General features: G+C 44.3%; 1 protein-coding gene and 1 pseudogene across 2 annotated transcripts in view; one reads left to right on the top strand and one right to left on the bottom strand.

Annotated features, from left to right (window-relative positions):
* IL17RD (interleukin 17 receptor D) overlaps positions 1-23,149 on the bottom strand; it is a 76,024-nt gene that overhangs the window by 25,427 nt on the left and 27,448 nt on the right. For both annotated transcript variants that reach the window (XM_054479680.2, XM_063661048.1), the window contains exon 2: positions 5,107-5,164. In XM_054479680.2, coding sequence (XP_054335655.1) covers positions 5,107-5,164 — 58 coding nt within the window. The remainder of the gene's footprint in view (positions 1-5,106; positions 5,165-23,149) is intronic.
* LOC129032472 (large ribosomal subunit protein eL19-like) lies at positions 18,937-19,533 on the top strand (annotated as a pseudogene).

Here is a 23,149-nt window from a genome sequence, read left to right as displayed (position 1 = left end):
TAAATCAGTAATTATTTACATCAATTCAACCAATTTTCAGCATTAAAGAGTGATATGAAACAAAACAATCGCTAAATAACTTGGGCATTGTTTGTTTTTAGAAAAAACCTAGAGGGCCAGGTGATTGGGGGAAAGGAACTAACACTCAGATGTGAATTCACAAGGGAGAGATTCTCAGCAAGATTCTTAACCCAGTTAGCACAGGCTACTAACTCAGTGACAAGTGATAAAGATGTTAACTAGCATTGGTCAAAGGTAAAATTTTTGTTCTTAGACACCATGTGTCATCAAAGACACCAGCAACCCCCAGTAAATCCAAGGCACCCCACATTGCTCAAAAAACAGAAGCAACACCAATCTTTGATTTTGCCTGAGGAGTTTACTCACTGCCACCTGTCAATGTAGCCACAGCAGCTGCACCACCTGGTCTTGCTAAATACACCTTCAAAATCTGCAAGTTTCCTAAAAAGCTGCCAAAAGCTTCTGGCCAGAATCAGGCTGTGACTTCAGAGAATGGCTATGAGCTGTTCTGGCCACTCTTGCAGGGAGAACCATTCACCATCCCCAGCAGACACCACTCGTAATTCTTATGCTGCTTCAACCCCATTTCTTTCTCAATGATCAAACTTGAACACCCTCTCTTTTAGTAACTGCTGCAAAAGATCATCAGTTCCATCAAACATCCAAACCTGTCCAGTACCCCTCTGAAGCCAGGGTGTTTTTCTTTGGAATAAAGCATTCCAGAGGACTTTGTAAGAAGCTCTGTGAGTCTCCCTTTTTCTCCCTGTAGAGTCTCCCTGCACATTTCCCATTTTTATGACTAAAAATGTTCATTGCAGACATTGAAAAACCACAAAAGACTATAAGAAAAATATAAAAGGCATTCATAACCTCTTACCACACAGAGGTGCAATGAACATTCTAATGAATACCCTTCCAAGCCTTGTTTTAACATGCACATAATATTCCTCCTTTTAAATGTATTAAAGCATAACATACACACACTAAAACACACTCCCCCTACTTGTAAAACTCCATCCTTCATGCTGCCTATATTCTGCTTTATTGCTTGACTACATTAGGCACACTCCCTTCCTCCACTCAACTCTGTCAGCTTCAAAAACAGTCATATTGACATTTCTTTTTTCTTTCTTTCTTTTTTTTTTTTTGAGACGGAGTTTTGCTCTTGTTGCCCAGGCTGGAGTGCAATGGCGCAATCTCGGCTCATGGCAACCTCTGCCTCCTGGGTTCAAGCAATTCTCCTGCCTCAGCCTCCCGAGTAGCTGAGATTACAGGCATGCGCCACCACACCCGGCTAATTTTTGTATTTTTAGTAGAAACGGGGTTTCTACTAAACCCCGAACGGGGTTCGAGTCAGGCTGGTCTCGAACTCCTAACCTCAGGTGATCCACCCACCTCGGCCTCCCAAAGTGCTGAGATTACAGGCGTGAGCCACCACGCCTGGCCCATATTTACATTTCAATATTACTTCTTTCAAAGGATGTTAATAAAACCAAATTCTACTTCTAGTGAAAATTCACTCTCAAAGCAATCAACATATGTTCTCTGGGTAAAGAAGAGATTTTAGAATAGGAAAAAATTTATAACATCTGGTTTAACACCGTCACTATACAAACGAGGAAACTGCAGCTATGAGAGATCAGCTCTTACCACTTCTATCACAGCACAGAGCTTATTGCTACCAACATGAGTTCTGAATCAGAGGTGTTCAGCCTGCAAAAATCCTGGCTGAGACCGGATTCCCAAACTATTAAAAAAAAAAAAAAAAAAAGCAAGATCCTGTCATACTTGTAAAGTTCAAATATTTTGACTTATTGTGGTCCATAATGAAAGAGAATCAAACAGCTCTGAAAAGATGCATGAACAAGAGCAAATAATGGTTGTAGTTGTCATTGTTTTCTTTGTTCATTCCTAATGCCAAAATTAATACTGTTTGGGTTTTTGTAAATATAGTTATGCAATATAAAGTTTAAGAATTTTTTTTTTTTTTTTTTTTTTTTTGAGACAGAGTCTTGCTCTGTCGCCCAGGCTGGAGTGCAGTGGCATAATCTCAGCTCACTGCAACCTCTGCCTCCTGGGTTCAAGCAATTCTCCTGTCTCAGCCTCCTGAGTAGCTGGGGCTACAGGGACATGCCACCATGCCCAGCTAATTTTTGTATTTTTAGTAGAGACAGAGTTTCACCTTATTAGTTAGGTTGGTCTCGAACTCCTGACCTCAGGTGATCCACCCGCTTTGGCCTCCCAAAGTGCTGGGATTACAGGCATGAGCCACTGTGCCCAGCCAATATAAAATCTAAGAATTAAGAAAATTTAATATAACCTACTTGGGCATACCACCTCAGAATGTAAAGGAAAAAACATGGAATTCAAGGCCAAAGGAAGCAGAGAGACTTATAAAATTTAATTTAGACTTAATGGCAAGACATTTTCTTCCTGTATAACTTAAATGACAAAGGAATACAAAAATACGATTTTTAGTAATTTTGTTGAAAACAGTAATTGTTTCTTAGTTATTTCAAACAAGTTATTTCAGTTGACTAGTAACCAGTCAGCTGAGCAGTAACAGGAACTTCCTTGTGGAAGACAGAAATACCTTTTTCAATGGAAAATATGGAATAAGTTTTTCTACACAGCCTGGATCTAATTATTAGCAAGTCCAAAGTTTTGGATTCTGGTTACAAAAACTTTATGTCCGAATGACATTTTCCCAAAATGCAACTGAACTTCAAACGTCTCAGGAGTCAATACAAGCTGTAAATTAAATTTTAATTAAATGTCGAAGAATTAAAAAGAAAGTAATGACTAAGAGACAGGCATAGGTATGTGGGCCAAATATTTGGTATTATGAAGAAAACAGCAAGATACTTTAAAGTTTTACACGGAGAGATCCTCCTTCACAAACCCCATATTAAATTAGAGATACAAATGTTTGTTTGCAGCTGACGGGAAAATTCTGAACTCTTGAATGTAATACAAGATCTGCTAGGACCAAGAGCACATATTAGAAATTCACTTTGTAACTCAAAGAAAGATCCCTTCCAGGTCTTTACTTAGCTGAACCAAGTATCATGGACGTGCAAATCTTTCATTAGCATCTACCCAGCATTTACCCAGAACATATATACACCACCAATGTGAGCTGCCTGAGTTGCATGTGTAAGTCCTCACTGGTTAGCCTAAAATAGCCATGCCAGCAACTGTGGGTGTGAATCTGACACACATATTTGTATCTTAAAATTGTTAAGATTGTAACCACAGATTTTACAATCCTGCTTTAGCAGTGATTATTCCAGAGGCCTCAATGCAACCTAAGCCCTTTACTTACATGGATTCATAACCCTGTCCAAGAGATGAATCAGATGCCAGAAGTCACTAAATATGAGTCAAGTTCCTTCTTGTCATTTTTACTTAAATTATGGCTCATAAAGCTAAAATGATCACAATTCTATACAACTACCTTCTTATGAATGAAAGGAGCTGCTTAGAAAAAGCACCCCTCATGCCCTTAGAAAACAATTCAGCCAGAGTCACCCTTTTCTGAGAGAAAAGGCAAAAAAATGGTGCTTGCATTTCAACTCCAGTTGGACTGACTTCTATATTAATAGATATCAATTAATGAATGTACATTGCAGTCAGCTCCCAAGTTGAGCAGTTATAAGCATTACCTCATTTAAACCTCAAAATGATGCTAGAAGAAGGAAACTAAGTTTTATTTTAAAAGAGAAAACTGAAGCCTGGAGAAGTCAAATCACTTGCCACAGCTCACAGAACTGATAGGTGGGGCCAGGCACAGTGGCTCACACCTGTAATCCCAGCACTGTGGGAGGCAGAGGCGGGCAGATAACTTGAGGCCAGGAGTTCAAGACCAGCCTGGCTAACATGGCAAAACCCAGTCTCTACTAAAAATACAAAAACTAACTGGGTGTGTGGCCAGGCACAGTGGCTCACTCCTGTAATCCCAGCACTTTGGGAGGCCGAGGCAGGAGGACCACAAGGTCAGGAGATCAAGACCATCCTGGCTAACACGGTGAAACCCCATCTCTACTAAAAATACAAAAAATTAGCCTGGCGTGGTGGCAGGCGCCTGTAGTCCCAGCTACTCAGGAGGCTGAGGCAGGAGAATAGCGTGGACCCGGGAGGCGGAGCTTGCAGTGAGCCAAGATCACACCACTGCACTCCAGCCTGGGCGACAGAGCGAGACTCCGTCTCAAAAAAAAAAAAAAAAAAAAAAAAAAACTAACTGGGTGTGGTGGCATGCACCTGTAATCCCAGCTGCTCAGGGGGCTGAGGCATGAGAATCGCTTGAACCCAGGAGGTGGAGGTTGCAGTGAGCAGAGATCACGCCACTACACTCCAGCCTGGGTGACAGAGTGAGACTCTATCTCAAAAAAAAAAGAAAAAGAAAAGAAAAAAGAACTGATAGATGGGGAACTGGGGTTGGAGCCCAGGCCTGGTCAGTGATGGCCAACTAACTGCAGACTGCAGATCCCTGGCCCATCTGGAACCCAGATTCACACAGATTCACCTTGTGTGAATTTCACACAGATTCACTCTGTGTGAAATTTTAAAAATAACTGCCATTATTAAAAAATGTTTACACAAAAAGCACAAATTTCCCACTATTCTTGGAAATCAATTTGCTATCTTCAGTGAAAATTCCTCATGGCCACCATATTTGGAATTAAGGAGTCAAGGCTCCCCTCAGACTAGACATGAGCTATCCAGTTTGCCATACTCTCCACCATTCCCTAGCACCCTGCACTGGGGCAACTTTGTTTATGTGTTCCTTGCTGGGCCATACTGGCAGCTATGTCCTTAACAACACATGCAGATAAACCCCAAGGAACACAGGGAAAGTCTCCTTACACAACTTTTCTGAACACTATGGAAGACACTTGACCTGGTCAAGCTCCCAAATACTTCAGTGGCTTAATTAAGACTGAGCTGCTTTAGCTGTTCACAAACCTGAACAGGTTCAGAAAATTCATCAACCCCAAGACTGCAGAGTCCTTGATTAAGCATGGCTATGTAATCTCTAGATGACTCAAAGGGCTCCATTCTTCGGCAATAAAGGCGGTTACTTACTGTCATATTTGAAGGTGATGTTGTACAGCCCACTGTTTCTGCTGGCCGGCCCCACTCCCTGTGGGAAAACAAGAGAACATGATGCAGAGTGAAGCCAATTTGCTCTTCCAACACAAAGCCCCATGGAGTCCAAATGCAGGCAGCACTGCTGAGACCCAGGGTCATGCCAGTCCCCGGACATCATCCACCACTCTTTCTGCCCACTTCATGGCCCCCCACAGCTGTCAAACTCCCGCCAGCTCAGGAGATTCCTAACTGCCAGGCCATAGGGATCATGAGCACTCACTTCCCCTAAAACAATAAGGGCAGGCTGTTCTATGTTTAGGGGTTAAATAATAATTCATTAACAGTAAAATTGGGAGAGAGACCAAGAGCTGCCAGCTGGAGCCCTTCCAGTTAGATCCACTTTGAGCACTGATTGGTTATAAAGTTCATCTACTCCAGAAGCCCTCATCCGCAAGCTCTATTAAGCCACGACAGATAGGCAATTCCTCAACTCTAAGGAAACTGGTTTCTCATTTCAAGACTGGGAATGAGTGTGGGAATAAGCTGTTACTTTTAATGAGAAAATTCTTCACTGCATCCATACCTATGCTTGGAATACATAGTGTGGGTCATAAAAGAAAAAGAAAAAAGACTTTAAAAGGCCTAACTCTTACTCTTGGTGATGTGGCCGTCAGCCATTTGTACTCTTAATACCAGGGCTAACAACTGTGCCAGACTTCCTACTTTAATTATAGCATCCACAGAGTGAGCCCCAAAATCCTCCCGTTGACCCCGCCTTTTCCACCACTTACGCATCATGAGAAAGAGCAGCTACAGATCTACCAACTCCAATTTAACTGTTTCTGTAATACTCTGCAAATGTGCCATTCAGCATTAATCACAGAATTCTCCAAAATATGTTAATTCTGAAATGCTAAATGATGGGAAAATATTCCAGCCACACAGCTAAAGTTTCCACTTAACAAGAAGGATGTTGGAGGGAACCATATGCTGGCAGCCTGGCATTTAATGGGCAATTGTTACACCAAAACAAAATGTGGAGAACACTTCTGATGGAGCCCAGGGTTTTCGGCCACAACCACATAACATCCATATGCCACAGGCATGTTCACGCTGCTTATCCTGAAGCCAGGCACACCCACTGAAAGTGTATCCCTGAACTCAGATATACATGGGCCTTGGGAAAGCACAACTGGGCAGAGAGGGGCACATGGACACACCACCCACCCCCGACTCTAAGGTGAGGAACAAGTAACAGAAAACCTAAATCCACATGGCACACCACCCCACAATCTACTGAAGCTCCTCTTCTTCATAGTTCACCTTCCTTCTCCAGCTTTCCTCCTTCTAGCCTCTCTTCCCCACATATACAAGATTCCAGAATTCCTCACCTGAACTAAAACACTTTGGAAAGTGTTGTGTACTTATTAAAATCCTAACAGTGTCTACAACTGCTTAGGGACAAGACCACAGTTTGTGCAACTAAAGGCTGCTCAACCTGCAGATGGCAGACACCAGAGTAACACAACCAGGTAGGAGACCAGGAACGAGACAATCCAATCCCCCAAGACCAAAGCCCAAGATCCCCAAATCACACTGTTCTGTGCTCTTATAAGCCCCCAAGACATAAACTCACTCCCCATCTATTAGGAGCCAGACATTATGCTAGCTATGCTGGCAAACAAAATAGCCACTGTCCCCGCCCTCATGAAATGAATTAACATGGGGTTCATTACTTCAAAGAAGATTAACTGGGTAGGTAGATTATATCCTAGGCATGCAGATAAATTTCAAATCACACCCTGGCCCTCCAAGAATGCCCAGTTTAGATGGCAAAACAAGGTATATATAGCAAGGGTGAAAGAGCCCGGCATAAGTAAGTACAGTGTATCAAATGCCACAGCCCTTGAGTAAGGATGAATGAAGGATGGGTAAGACAACAGATTCTAGAAGCTTAACAGGGAGAAGGATAACTGGGCTAGAATGAAGAGGAAAGCAGAGTAGCATCATGGGAGGAAAAGAAAACTATAATCTAGAAGCCAAGGTTAGTACCTCAATCCTCCCATCCTCCACCGGATGCCCGATGGCAAACCACTCTACTCTAGGGGTCCCCAACCCCCGGGCCCTGGACTGGTCCTGGTCCATGGCCTGTTAGGAGCCAGGCCGCGCAGCAGGAGGTGGGCGGTGGGCGAGCATTACCACCTGAGCTCCGACTCCTGTCAGATCAGCAGTGGCATTGGATTCTCATAGGAGCAAAAACCCTATTGTGAACTGTGCATGCGAGGGATCTAGGCTCTGTGCTCCTTATGAGAATCTAACTGATGATCTGAGGTGGAACAGTCTGATCCCGAAACCATCCCCTACTGACCCCCCAGTGCATGGAAAAATTGTCTTCCACGAAACTAGTCCCTGGTGCTAAAAAGGTTGGGGACTGCTGCTCTACACCAGTGGGTCTGGGTCTCCTCAACTGTTTTTTTTTTTAAAGAATTTACATGGCTTTCCTCTAGGAGGTGGTTTTGAGGAAGATCAAATGAAGCCAGGTACAGGAGGGACTTCTCAAAAAGGAAACACATTCCATCTAACACTATGCTCCCTAGTGCATAGGGACCCTGGCGACCAATCACCTTACTTGTCAGACGTAGCTTTTTTTTTTTGTTCCAGTTCCCTTGTATTTCTTTTGTTTGTTTGTTTCCTCTTATTCCTATTGCAACATGTTATTTGCAGGTATTTATTGGGCTATGGCTAATGCATTGTGGAAAGGAGCCCAAGACAGTGAGGTGTGCTATGCCATGCATTCAAGAACCTAAATCCCTCCAAATAAAGTCTCTGTGATGTGTGTGGAGCTGTTCAGAAGGGGGGTCCAGTGAGGCTGGCCTGGAAGGAAGGTGAAGCTTACCTGTGGCATCCATTCACTCTGCTGAGCATTCCACCTTGGCCTAAGACTCACAAGGCTGTGCACTCAGCTATGAACCAGACCCAGGTCTTGACCTCAAGGGGCTCTGGCCATGTGCATATCTGCCCTCGCTCCCCTGCTTTGAGCCCTTCACTGGCTCCCTGTCCCTCCAGATCATTCCTGATGTGACACCTGCGTACATTCCCAGTCACTCCCTCTTGCACCTTCTAAACCCTTTGGACACTGCAGTTCTGCTCGGAAAATGTTCTTGGGCATGCCTGCATTCTCAGAATCCCCTCCTCTTCTCTTCCTATCACCCAGGTCCCTTCCCCTGGTGGGTTGCTTGCCGCATCACACTGTGTTCCTGACACATCGGTCTGCCTGCTACTCACTTGAGGGGAACATGGTAATTCATTCCCACAATTTGAGTAGCATGGCACTTTTAGGGATGTAGATGCAAAATGGTAGTTCCAATTCCACAGAAAATCAGAGATCTTAAGACCCCGTGGCCATCCAAGCCTGGTCATGGAGCTCAGAAGCAGGAGAAAACATCCCAGGTATTAGTTCTTACATGCATTTTAAAGACCTTGTGGCTGGGCGTGGTGGCTCACACCTGTAATCTCAGCACTTTGGGAGGCCGAGGCAGGTGGATCACCTGAAGTCAGGAGTTCGAGACCAGCCTGACCAACATGGTGAAACTCCATCTCTACTAAAAATACAAAAAATTAACTGGGTGTAGTGGTGGGCGCCTGTAATCCCAGCTACTTGGGAGGCTAAGACAGGAGAATCGCTTGAACCCGGGAGGCGGAGGTTGCAGTGAGCCGAGATTGTGCCATTGTACTCCATCCTGGGTGACAAGAACAAAACTCCATCTCAAAAAAACAAACAAACAAAAAAAAACCTTTCGTTCCTGGAATTCCTCAAGTGCACAGCTTCTCAGCACATGCATCACAGATGCTCTATCAGGCTGTCCTTAGCTCAGCGCCCAAATAATACTTCAGCTGCTCTAGAGCCCTCAGAAACCACCTTAGCAATGGTATCCCAGGCTAGCCCATGGTGCACTTCTATTTTCTTTACACCTCAGGATAGATAGAATGATAGCCCCTTAAACGTATCCACATTCTAGTCTCCAGAACCTGTGACTATGCTATTTTACAGAGCAAAAGGGACTATGGAGATGTAATTAAGTTCAAGTATCCTGAGATGGGGAGAGTATTCTGGGTTATCCAAGTGGGCCCAATAGCCACAAAGGGCTTTACAAGAGGGAGACAGAAGGGTCAGAATCAGAGAAAGACATGTGACAATGGAATGAGGAGAGAGAGAAAGAGAGATTGATTTGAAGTACTGGTTTTGAGGATGGAGGAAGGAGGAGCTAAGAAGCCACAGAAAGCAGGTGGCCTCCGGAGACTGAAAAAGGCAAGGAATGGATCCTCCCCTACAGCCTCCAGAAGGAGCCAGCACAGCCAACACTTTGATTTTGGCCACATTAAGATCCATTTTAGAATTCTGACCTCCAGAACTATAATAAGACAATAAAGGTATGTCATTTTAAGCCACTAAGGTTTTGGTAATTTATTATAGCAGCAACTGAAAGCTAATATACACTCATATAATTTCAGCTGCAATATGGATAAAATAGACCTCTATGTCACACACACATGGCACGTGCTGTCATTCCTCCACCCTGCCCCCCAACACCCGGAGCTGATCCCTGTCCTTGTGTTCTCCCCAACCCAAGCTTCAGGCAGGCATACAACATGGACCTATCAGAGCTGCCGCTTGAGATTCTACTATCCTAGATGCAGGCTTCTGTGGGCTGACCTGGGGCTGACCCCCAGAAGTAAAGAAGTGGTTAAGACAGTGGGTTTTGGAGTTACACAGATGTGTGTCTAAACCACCAGCTTTCCAGCTGTGTGACTCTGGGTAAATTTCTGAACCTCCCTGAGCTATAAAGTATTTGAATAGGCTGGGTGCAGTGGCTCACACTTGTAATCCCAGCACTTTGGCAGGCCAAGGCGGGCGGATCACCTGAAGTCAGGAGTTTGAGAGTAGCCTGGCCACCATGGTAAAACCCCGTCTCTACTAAAAATACAAAAATTAGCCAGGTGTGGTGGTGGGTGCCTGTAATCCCAGCTACTTGGAAGGCTGAGGCAGGAGAATTGCTTGAATCCGGGAGGTGGAGGTTGCAGTGAGCCAAGATCGCGCCATTTCACTCCAGCCTGGGCAAAAAGAGTGAGGCTCCATCTCAAAAGAAAAAAAAAAGTGTTTGAATAAAACTTTGTGGAAAGCACTGTGTGAGATGACATATATCAAGTGCTCAGCATAGCATCTGACACACAATAAACTCAGAAATCTTTACGTCATCCTTCCCAAGAAGGTTACTGCCTCAATAAGCAGGTGAGAGTTGTACTGCAGGGCAAGTTACAAAGAGATACATGAGGAAGACTGGAGAAAAATCACAGGTGGTGCATTTCCTAGGTGTGATCTGTCTTCTGCATCCAGAACCTTGGAGGATTGTGGAAGATAAGACAGACAGGTCAGGGCAAGGTATTGGTAGGCACTGATCACCAGACTAAAATGCATTCAACAGATGGTCACGGAGGCCCAGTAACTCCAGTTTTGTTAAGGGCATAGGTTGGATTGGAAAAGGAGAGGCTGAAGACAGAGCCCAGGAGGACAGCCCTCAAAACCCCTGCCTACAGTCCTGGGCCTGACACATAGTCCTTGATAAGTATAAATTTTCTGCCTGAATAAATGAATGCATTATCAAGCCAAGTAATATATCCCAAGAACCTAGCTTGGTGTTACACTGAATTATGGGCTTAGAATGAGGGCCCACACTAAGAGAAAACAGATAAGGCATCTTACAAGGCTGTTGACCAGCTTTGTGAACTGTTCTTCAAGAAACAATCTCAAGCTTTTAGCTACTATACCATTTTTGATATTTAATGAGCTGACGATTAAAAATACTTGTTTGTTGCCTGTTACTTAAAAACCATAAATGCCAATGCAGTGGCCTCAGGGTGCCACATTCTTAGTTAATTAAGCACCCCTATTTGCTGCACTAATGGGTAGCTTTTAATTTGTTCCAAAGGGAGCTAAGCAGCAAGCCCCGGCTGCCTGGAGCGCTGCTATGAAATTCCTTTGGTTGGTGCTCTATGGTCAGTAGGGATGGAAGCAGCAAATGGGAATATAATGGAGAAAACATCTTTAACTCAGGAAGGGAGGGGAGGATAACCCTTAAGTGCTCTAAAGGAATAAAATTCAAAAGCTAAAAACCCACACCATGCTCCAGCCATATGGCAAAGAAGCAAAGGCCTGGATACAGAGAGGCCGGCAGTGGAGCAGGATCCACAGGCAGCAGCCAGGGGCAGCCATGAAGGTGATCAGACAGCCAACTTCCTGAGGGGCCTTCGGGCATTCTAAGCCATTTGAAGACACTAACTTCCCAGAGCAACATTTCCAATTCACCTCCAGCATAGCTTAACTGCCATTTTGGAAAAATGCATTTCAAGAAGAACTGTGCTAAATATAGCGCCCCTCTTCCAGTGGAAGGCAGGCCAAACTTTCAAATCAAGTAAGGAACTTTCAGAAAGCCAGTAATGTTTTAGTGAACAGAGTTAGAGTGAAAATTTAAATAAGAGCATTTGCACAAAGAACTGAGAAGACTTTTTTTTTGAGGCAGAGTCTTGCTTTGTTGCCTAGGCTGGAGTGCACTGGTGCGATCTCGGCTCACTGCAACCTCCGCCTCCCAGGTTCAAGTGATCCTACCCTTTCAGCCTCCCGAGTAGGTGGGATTACAGGTGCCCACCACCATGTCTGGCTAATTTTTGTATTTGTAGTAGAGACAGGGTTTCGCCATGTTGGCCAGGCTGGTCTCAAACTCCTGACCCCAGCTGATCCACTCGCCTTGGCCTCCCAAAGTGCTGGTATTACAGGCATGAGCCACTGTGTCCGGCCGGAAGATGGGTTTTTTAAAGGTACACCTAGTAACTTCTTAAAACTAAGGCCAACTCATATATGTATATATATATATATATATGTGTGTGTGTGTGTATATATATATGTATATATATACGTGTATATATATACACGTATATATGTATATATGTATATATATGTATATATATGTGTATATATATACGTATATATGTGTGTATATATACGTATATATGTATATATATGTGTATATATATACGTGTATATGTGTATATATATACGTATATATATACGTATATATGTAGATATATACGTATATATATATGGTTTTTTTTTTTTTTTTGAGATATGAGTCTTGCTTTGTCGCCCAGGCTGGAGTGGAATAGCGTGATCTTGGCTCACTGCAGTCTCCACCTCCTGGGTTCAAGAGATTTTTTTGCCTCAGCTTCCCAAGTAGCTGGGATTACAGGCGCCCACCACCATGTCTGGCTAATTTTTGTATTTTTAGTAGAGACAGGTGTTTCCCCATGTTAGTCAGCCTGGTCTCGAACTCCTGATCTCAAGAGATATGCCCGCCTTGGCCTCCCAAAGTGCTGGGATTACAGGCGTGAGCCACCAGGCCCAGTCATACTTTCTGTTTTTCTATAACGTTTTCTCCATCTTGGGCTTCCACTGTGTAACAGCAGACAGTGCTGTGAGGCTTAAAATGTACAACGGGACTAACATCTTTGTCTATGACCAATGGACATGAGAAGGGTGAGATGAAGCAGAATATGGGGACATTTGACTCCATGCCAGTTCAGATGGTTTCCTAAACAAACATAGACCCCACTTACTTCAGTTCAAACCTTTAACAACAACAACAACAACAAAAAGTCGGCAAAGGCAGAGAAGCCTCAGGTGATGTAAGCTGAAGAGAATGCTGGTGAACGCGAAACACAGGGAAAATAAATCAAAAGCCAGCCTGGGCCTGGATCTATTCAAGATATTCCCTCCACATTCCCAGGAGCTGTTCTCTCTCTCTCTCTCTCAAATTGAGATGCAACCAACTTCAGAAATGAAGGATGCCAGCAGTCTGATTTGGAGGTGAGGTCTTGGATGCGTAGCAAGGAACACACAAGCTCTTGGGGAGTGCTGCTGGGTTCCCACCAGCAATTACCACATTGGCCCAAAAAGACCCGGAGATCTTAAGCTAATTAAAAAGATTTGCTCAGGAAGGTAGGAAATCACTACTCCAGAGCACGGCCTGTGCACCAGACCAAAGCCATAATCATGATTCATCTCTGACATGTTGCTAATCAGCACACACATGTTCCTAATTTCACACTCTCCAAAGGAAAGCTGAAGGGACAATTGTTTCTGAGCTCTAACATGAGGCCGACCCATGCCAAGTTACCATGTGTCCTGCTTATCAAACTGAAAGCTCTAGTTTTCATCCAAATTTCTTTTCACTATCCCACCCCTCCACCCACTCTGCCCCCCGAAATCCATTCACTAAAGATAAAGATATGTTAGGACACTGGTGTGAGTTGTTTCTCCGACAGCAACTTCTCTAAATGATGGTGGCCTGAATGGAACTGCATATATTTTTTAATGTTCTTCCCCACGCCTGACTTTATGATTTTCTTATTGCTTTGCCACTGGAACCAGCTGTGCAGCTAAAGCCCAGAGACATCAACACAGACACATACACACGCAATGCACACAAGCAAACTTTCTCCCTGGGTTTAAAAACAAGGCAAAACAAAGTTGTGCAGTCTCTTTAGTTCTCACGAAGCAAAAACTCAAGTACTTTTTCCAATTAGTCTGTTAAGAATCTGGGCCGTGTGTTCTCCCATGGCTGATACTCACAAATAGACAGGATTGTTTCATTTTTCCAATTCCGAAAACGTTAGAGACAAGCTATAAAACACGCCTCTGGACAGAGAGCCAGACCTTTCCCTCTGCTTCGCACACCACTCCCATCCACTCAAATGAGAACCGCATGTTAGAGAACTGGCATCTTTAAGGTAACAGTCAACCCATCTGTAGTTTAAAAAGCATACACAGACTCAGATTAACTGTGTCTGTGTATGCTTTTTCCATAAATACTGGGTACAAAGAGGAAGCAAACAACCAACCACCCAAATACCCACCCAGCAAATCGGCTACTGACTCACTCTCACTTAGCTGTGAAAGGAACAGTTACAAAGACTTCACTCCAGAAGCCGAAAAAGTCTCTTCCTATGAGGGCAAAATAGTGATTAGACAATAGAGGAAAACTTAAAGCTATAAACATGATTGTTATGCCTAAGCTGAGAGGAAATGTTCAGATCAAAACACAACTACTAATGAAAAGCCTTAGGACCACACAGAGAGGTGCACCGAATTGTGCCGACTTCAAATACCACTGTTTCCGAGGCCCGGGGACTGAGACTCCAAATACTATGTCACATCTGGAATTCTGCTTTTACAGCACAAATGCCTGTAGAAATGGGGGATTGTGACGTTGCCATGGGGACTCAGCCTCCTCCACCCCAACAGGTCCCCGGCAAGCCCCACACACGTTTCCTTCAAGGCAGATTTCGCATATTTGGAAATTATGGAAGGCCATCCTTTTAGGTTTCAGTGTTAATGGAAACATTACAGGACATGCTAGAAAGCAAGGCAACCCCTTCTGTCAGCCGATTAAGTCTGTCCACATGGTGGTCTCGGACAGAAAAACCTTAAAATAACAGTGGAAAGCAGTAAGTCAGCATTAGGCCCTTTTTCAGAATTTGTGGCTTTCCCCCACTTTCTCTAGGAAGGAGACAGGCTTCAAGCATCCTTTTAAACTCTCCTGTTCTCTAGCTGCAAAAATCCAAGTGAGTCAACCTGTGCTCAAAACTGCCTGCCATTGGTAGCCTTGCCCTTGCTGAACTGAACCTCTAATCCCACCCTGCAGGGCTACTGACCAAGGCAGGGTGTATTTGCTTTTAATTACTGATGACCCTGTTTTTGTTAAGAGGAAAAGTTTACTAGAACCTTTGGAGAATCCTGTGAAAAATAATCCTTACCCAATTTTCCCCAGAAACTTTTCATACACAATTTTGGGAGGTTGCCAGAGCTCATGAAGGCCACCCAAGGGCCTCTGAGGGGTTCACAGGCCCCCAGGTCCAAAGCCATGTTTAGACGCAAAAAATCCCGAGACCCCACTTAGAAATCAAAGGATGCATCTTGGCTTTGCCAGTTCCCTGGGATGCAGACCCTCCAACTACCTCTCCAGGTGTGAATTCAGATAGCAACATATAAAATATCCACACATACACCATAACCACCCTTGGGTGACCCCAGCTGGTTCTCTCTGTCCTCCAGGAGTGAATATTCTCCCATTCATTCTGACTAGAATGTTCTAAGCTAAAGCCAGAGTGACCCTTCTAATAAGTATCTGCCTCTCTCTGCAAGGTCTGGCCTTTCCCAGAAGCTTTCCGGGGGAGAGGGAAGGAATCAGCCCAGAGGTGAAGCCACAGTCACCAAGCTCTGAAGGGCAGATGGGAGGAGAAACAGGAGTAAAGCCTGCCCGGCCCAGGGGTGACACTCACAGTGTGACCTCCTGATCAAACCATTTCCATCTAGTCTCTTAGATAGCAAGTCCTGAAACATACCCCTGAGATGCAGCCAGGGTTTCTGAATGCCTTTGAGTGTGTGTGTTGTCAGTATGTATGCCCAGTCACAAAGCCAACAACAACAACAAAAAAGCACCAGGAAGTCAGCAGTGCCGGCTCCAGGTGTTAACACTTAGCGCATCCTGCCCAGCCCCCTCCAGCTTGAGGCCGGCCGCCTGGGAGCCGGACACAGCAATTAGACCCTTCCCAGGCCAGGCGCCTTTGTCCCCTCGCTAACATCATTAGTGTCTGACTTCCTGTGCACAACGGGGCCTCCCGGGGGGCAATCACCGGCTGACCGGGGCAAGGCATTAGACTTCCTTTGTCAAAGACCCTTAAATGTTAACAAGCATGTGAACAAGCTTCCCCTCCCCCACCCCCTCCTACCTCAGCTGTTCCTCCAGCCCACCACTCTCAACTGTCTTGGTTCTCCCCAAGCTGTGGGAATCCCAGTTACTTGGGAGAAATATCAAGTCTCAATGTTGGGCGAGCAGCACTGCCTTTCTACAGAAAGAGCCTCCAAACCTGACTTCCTAGAACCTTTCAGTATAAGCATGCAACTCACACTCGCTGAGTGCCCACTGGTTACAATGGCTGTGTAACCACCGTCCTGCCTTAAGAAGGGTGAAACAAAGAAAGGTGAAAGTATTCAGCTAACAGGAGTCCCAGGCTGTGCCACACCCAGCCCAATGCCCATCAACCACAGGCGCACTCTGTTCATGTGTTCATGGACTGAAGTGCAAAATTTGGCCTCAAGATGCAAGGACTTCGAAGGTTTGAGTGATATCCTGAGGCCTTCAGAAAAACACTGGTGAGATCTGAAAACAGGGTGAGTGTGAGTTGCTATAAAGCTGCAATCCTACCATCATCCCTCTCTTGGCGATACTATCACCACCAAGGCCAAAATCACTTTGCTCTCATTTACCCCACATTACCAAGAGTCACAGCTTTTTATTTGGGGGAGAACTGTGGTGCATGTGTGCACACACATTGGCACACAGTATTTTCAGGAGGCTTCTGGACCCCTGAAGCCCCCAGACCTCTCACCTGCCTTACAGTCCAGCTCCACTCAATAGCTTGATAGCTTAAAGCCACGTCTGTTGAATAATAGAGTGGTTTTACTTTGGTGATTAAAAACAAAACTCAGGCCAGCCATGGTGGCTCACACCTGTAATCCCAGCATTTTGGGAGGCGGAGGCCAGCGGATTGCTCGAGCTCAGGAGTTTAAGACCAGCCTGGGCAAAATGGTGAAACCCATTCTACAAAAAGTACAAAAATATTAGCCAGACATGGTGGTACACACCTGTAGTCCCAGCTACTCGGGAGGCTGAGGCAGGGGGATCGCTTGAGCCAAGGAGGTTGTGACTGTAGTGAGCCGAGATCACACCACCACACTCTAGACTGGGTGACAGAGCAAGACACTATAAAACAAGGGCCAGGCGCAGCGGCTCACATTTGTAATATCAGCAGTTTGGGAGGCCGAAGCTGGGGGATCACAAGGTCAGGAGTTCGAGACCAGCCTGGCCAACATGGCTAATAATACAAAAAAAAATTTAGCCGGGCATGGTGGCACCCACCTGTAATCCCAGCTACTTGGGAGGCTGAGGCGGGAGAATCATTGGAACCCAGGAGGCGGAGGTTACAGTGAGCCGAGATCGCACCACTGCACTCCAGCCTGGGCGACAGAGTAAGACTCCGTCGCAAAAACAACAACAACAACAACAAAAACAAACAAAAAATTCTAATGGGGGAGGGAAGTGGTTGATGTAAAATCTCCATTTTAAATAGAATTCTTGGATTAATGCCATCCAACTGTAATCCTTTATAGGCAGTATTTGTTACAACTCAGTAACTGAACACTTTGTCCAAGATGCTGGGACTCATGAACTTTGCAAAGTAGAAACATGAAAGGCAACCACTTACACTGTTGAGCACATAAACCCATCAAGAGAGTGGTATCTATCACTTTTCAGATCACAGATGACAACAGTTATGTCTGCAGCCAAGTCAGTTGCACTGAATCAAGATAAAAAGTGAACTAGGATGTGGCTAATTCTTTTTTTTTTTTCCATCACTGAGTGTGGAGGAAAATACTCATAGTATCCACTAGATGAAGAAAACAGCTGATTTTCCCACTCCTGCTCAACTGCCTTTGCAGAGTATGGTATTTGCGGTCAACACACAAAACTGAGTTAGGTTTGGGATATATTTTATAATATCTGTGCATGAGCCACTATGAAGGATAATCTAAAATTCCAACTTTCCAAAATGAATAATCTATGTCTCTGACTCCTACTCCAGCCACAGCAAAACTCATTCAGCTTCAAAATTAAGATGTTGGTATAAAGCAAAGGACACCATCGCTTACATGATGCCAAGTCCCCCACAAGTTTATTTTGATGAATGTTACAAGTTTCAAAGAGTAAAAAATTTCACTGTCAGTTCTGACTTTTACCTTTTGCCAAACTAATTTTAAAATAGCAGGCAATCGGAAGGATATATTCAAACACTAATGATCCCTGTAACTTTACATCGTCCTACTATTTGGATGGAAGCCAGCAGTCTGTTCTTAAACTATAAGCAATAAATCTAGAAGACTCTCTTTCCTAATTTCCCAAAGATACCACATGGAATTTCCATTAAAGCACACACACACATGCAAACACACATACACACAATGACATACCAATTAAATCATTGTGTCACATTTAGGCCAGGAAATAATTATGTTTGCCAAGGAGTATTCAGCTTTGTTTTAATTTCCTTGAACCACTAAAATGTCATTCTGAGAAGGCAAAGAATGATGTAAAAATGAAGTATTGATGTCTTGGTCAATTTTAGATTTTGATAAATGTCTTTTTTGTGGGTGAAGAAGGCAGTGGGGTGTTCTCAGGAATTAAGGTCTCCCTGCACTCCCTCTCCAAGGATTTCTGGCAAGGAGTGGTATAGAGAGATCAATTATAAAGCAAATCCATTGTGAGGCAGACGCAGCAAATGGAACAGCAGGTAGGAGCATATTTCCACCCCTGATGAAGTGGGCCTGGTGGTGAGTTCCTATTCCTCTCCTATAGGGCTGAGGCAAGTAAATGGCACATACAACCTTGTCCCTTCACCTGTCAACAGGAAGATATCAATGTATCTTGCCCCTTCATTAAGGCTTCCCATGGAGAAATGTTTACAAAATCAAAGTAATATGGTGAAATTAAATTAGAAACCTATAACATTTTGTCATGAAGTTAGCATGAAACAGAAGCTAACCAGAAAAGATTAAAAGCAGTGATTAATTTTTTCTTTAAAGGAAAGTCCAAAGGTTCTGGCTAAACTGACTTTAAACTAAGAATCGGGGAGCTCATTGCTTTCGCTGCTGCAGCCACAGTCATGAGTATGCTCAGGTTTCAGATGAGGCTCGCCTTTAGTGTCCTCTGCTGTGGCAAGAAGAAGGTCTGGTTGGATCCCAATAAGACCAATGAAATCGCCAGTGCCAACTCCCATCAGCAGATCCAGAAGCTGATCAAAGGTGGGCTGATCATCTACAAACCTGTGACTTTCCATTCCCGGGCTTGATGCCGGGAAAACACCTTGGCCCACTGGAAGGGCAGGCACATGGGCATAAGTAAGCGAAAGGGTACAGCCAATGCCCAAATGCCACGGAAGGTAACTTGGATGAGGAGAATGTGGATTCTGTGCCGGCTGCTGAGAAGATACTGTGAATCTAAGAAGATTGATCACCACACATATCACAGCCTGTACCTGAAGGTGAAGGGGAATGTGTTCAAAAACAAGTGGATTCTCATGGAACACATCCACAAGCTGAAGGCAGACAAGGCCCACAAGAAGCTCCAGGCTGACCAGGCTAAGGCCCACAGGTCTAAGACCAAGGAAGCACGCAAGCGCCATGAAGAGCGCCTACAGGCCAAGGAGGAGATCATCAAGACTTTGTCCAAGGAGGAAGAGACCAAGAAGTGAAAGCTCCCCCTTTGTCTGTACATACTGGCCTCAGTGATTATGTAGATCAACTATTAAAATGAAACAAGCTTTTACCTGCCATAAATAAATAAATATACAAGCTAAGAATGGGGGCTAGGTGCGGTGGCTCAATCCTGCAATCCCAGCACTTTGAGGCAGGGGGATTATTGAGCCCTGGAGTTTCAGACCAGCCTGGACAACATGGAGAAACCCCATCTCTACCAACAAAAACACAAAAATTAGCCAGGTATGGTGGCATGCACCTGTAGTCCCAGCTACTTGGGAGGCTGATGTGGAAGGATGGCTTGAGCCCAGGAGATGGAAGTAGCAATGAGCCATGATCACACCACTACACTCCAGCCTGGACGACAGAGCAAGACCTTGTCTCAAAAAAAAAAAACAGAAACAAACAAACAAAAAGAAACACAAAAAAAACAAAGAATGGGGAGCTGGGTCAATGTGAGGCCAAGCTGTCAGGTGAGCAGCACTGCTTCTAGGGATACAGATTCAGGCATTTCCTAGAGCACTGAGGAGGTGAAGCCCCAAAGGCACAGCAGGTTCAGAGCAAGGTGGGCAGGAGGCTGGGAGGGGGCAGAAGGCCAGGCCGGGATGTGCCACTTCCTGCCTGCCACTTCCCCAGCTGCCTGTGAAGTGGTGGGATGCTCAGTGATTCTCAGAGATTCCCTAAGAGTGGGTTTTCAGGTTTCTAGAACTGTAGGCTTTTCTTTTGAAGAGGGCTTTATTATTTTTGTAAAGATAACAAGTTCAAGGTAAAAGAGAATTAAGTACAAAGAATATGAAACTTCTCCCACTCCATCATTTTGAAGAACACTCTTCCAGACGGTCTTTACTGCCTGCATCACATGGACTGTGACTCGACATAAATTAGATCCTAATATATATAACATTTGCTCTCATAAATCTCCACCAGCTATCAGTTAATGCAGTTCCTTCTGGGTGAAATATGTAAGATCTATGGAGGAAATAACAAAAAGAGCCTAATAAAGTGAGTTAGGACCACTGGGCAAAATTCTTTCTAAGGGTCTTGACAACTGTCATCAACCATCATTTTCTACAAAGGGAAAGAAAACACACCATTAGTAGGAAGTAGTATAGCAGGCCCCGTCACCTGCTCCAGAGCCGGCTGTGTACATGGAAAAGGCAAGAGGACACATGTAGTGACAAGGCTACTTGCACAGTATACACACGTTGATACGTTGGTAGGTTGCCTATTGATGTGGGTATCCTAAACGCTGTTCTGCAGGGTAACCAAATTACTATAATTTATCCTGTATGTTTCTTTAAAATTACATAAATGTAGGGGATTTTATGATTAGATGACTGGTCTCCAGTGAATAACAGAACTGTGTAAAATTAAAAGGGAAACTGGCAAATCCAGGAAGCAGATAACAATGTCTTCCTCTCTCCAGCACAATAATCACATTACAGCTGTGTGGAAACCTAAGACCTCCAACTCTTTCCAGAAAGTCAGGGTGGCTTCATTTTACAGACCAAGCTAAGGAGATAAAAACCACTCGCTGGTAAAAAATGGTAAATTCCATTTTGTGATTAGAATCACAATACATTTGTTGTAGCCCAGGTGTCGAAGAAGAAAGAATGAGCTCTGCCTCAAAAACAGCCTGGCCAGGGATGGTGGCTCCCACCTGTAATCCCAGCATTTTGGGAGGCCAAGGCAGCAGGAATGCTTGAGACCAGGAATTCAAGACCAGCCTGGACTCCATCTCATAGACTCCGTCTCTATGAAAAATAAGAATACTTAGCTGGGTGTGGTGGCACACGCCTATAGTCCCAGCTACTGAGGAGGATCTCTTGAGCCCAGGAGGTTGAGGATGCAGTGATTGCACCACTGCACTCCAGCCTGGGCAACAGAGCAAAGCTCTGTCTACCCCTCCCCCATCCCCACGCCCCACTCAAAAAAAAAAAAAAAAAAACTTAGCTGATCTAAAAGCAATATTTAACTATATCCTGAGATTCTCTCCTCATTTATTGATGAAAAACCTCTGCAAATGCCCCACGATTTATCAACCAGATGTCTCGAGCTTGAAATATGCTTTTGCACTTGGGAAAGCCATTTTGAGTGAGAATAAGGCTAAACCAGACCCCTGCCTCTAGGTGTTTACAATTAGTTTTGGAAAACAAAGCTAAAAGACATGAAACTACAGTAGATAAGGTTACACTGCCTAGAATGAATGTGCTAAGTTATGCCACTGAGCTCTATGTGTAATAAGATTTCAGAGAAGGGGTAATTGAACAGAGGAAGGCTAGCCAGAGAAGGGTCTTCAGAGGAGGCATGTCAAGCTTTGGGGTTGGGGAGGGGAAGGAAGATTCTTTCAAGCAAACACAGACTCAGGAGCTTGTGCTACCAACTGTACCACCCAGTGCCCAACACATGGTAAGCATTCAGGAAATGGTTGCTATTTCTCAGGGAAGACACAGAGCCTTCCTGGTCATCCAGAATAAACATTTCCCACATCCCTGGAAGTGACCAACACACCCTCATTGCTTCTGTGTTAGACACCTCCAACTGGCCTGAAAAGATGGGCACCATAGGGCTGAAATAGCCAAGTGGGTTCAGCTTTGCATGTGGTACATCTTGGAGACAGGCAAGATCCAAATACAGTGGTCCTTACAGATGTGAGCACAAGCCTAGATTGGCAGACAGAAGCACAGGGAAAAGGTCTCTGATACAGGCCAAGGTGGAAATGGGGTAGGTGGGGAGATGAGGAAGGAAGAAGAAAGAGGCAATGAAACAGCAGCTTCAAAGGATGAATCCAAAGGACCCAAGAATTCAACAGATGGGATGAGTCAAACCCCAGGGCCTGGAGAGCAGAAGTGACACTTACAAAACAGAAGGCCGGAGCTGGGGTCTCAAAACACATATCCATTTCAAGATAGAAATTGATTCCCTGCCCCTAATACAGATGGAAGGTATTTAAGAAGGAGGAAGGTGAGTCCTGGTCACCATCCACTTCCAATTTTCACTTCTCTTCCCTCCATGACAAAAAACTTTTGGTATTAGGTTAGTGCCACAGAGGCCTAAGTTGGGAGTCTCTAACCTTCCCCTGTTGCTCTTACACGCCTTGACTTTCCTGTCTGTACTCAGAGTAAACCAGTGTCATGCTTCCAAACAGAGCTCACTAAATACTAAAGAGATAAGAAGACTCAAAGCAAAGGCCCTTTGTTAGCTTTTACCAAATCTTCATCAACTTCCCTACAGATCAAGACCACTAGAAACAATCTTTAAAAATTTGACATTGGCACAAAAGGACAGAAAGGACAATACTGTATGACTACATTTATATGAGATATTTAGAGCAGTCAAATTCATAGAGACATGAATAGAGATAGCCAGGGGCTGAGGGGAGAGGAGAATGGGGAGTTATTGTTTAATGGTTATGGAATTTCCATTTAGGAAGGTGAAAAAGTTCTACAGGTGGATGGTGGTGATGGTTGCAAAACATTGTGAATTTACTTAAAAATCTTTGAACTGTACACTTAAAATGGTTAAAATGGTAAATTTTATGTTATGTATATTTCAACGCAATAAAGAAAAAAAGTAAAAACAAAACAAACAAACAAAAAAAATTAAAGGAAA

This window comes from Pongo pygmaeus, chromosome 2, assembly GCF_028885625.2.
Source record: "Pongo pygmaeus isolate AG05252 chromosome 2, NHGRI_mPonPyg2-v2.0_pri, whole genome shotgun sequence".
NCBI lineage: Eukaryota > Metazoa > Chordata > Mammalia > Primates > Hominidae > Pongo > Pongo pygmaeus.
Note: the sequence above shows the minus strand (reverse complement) of the source record. Positions and strands in the feature narration are given on the sequence as shown.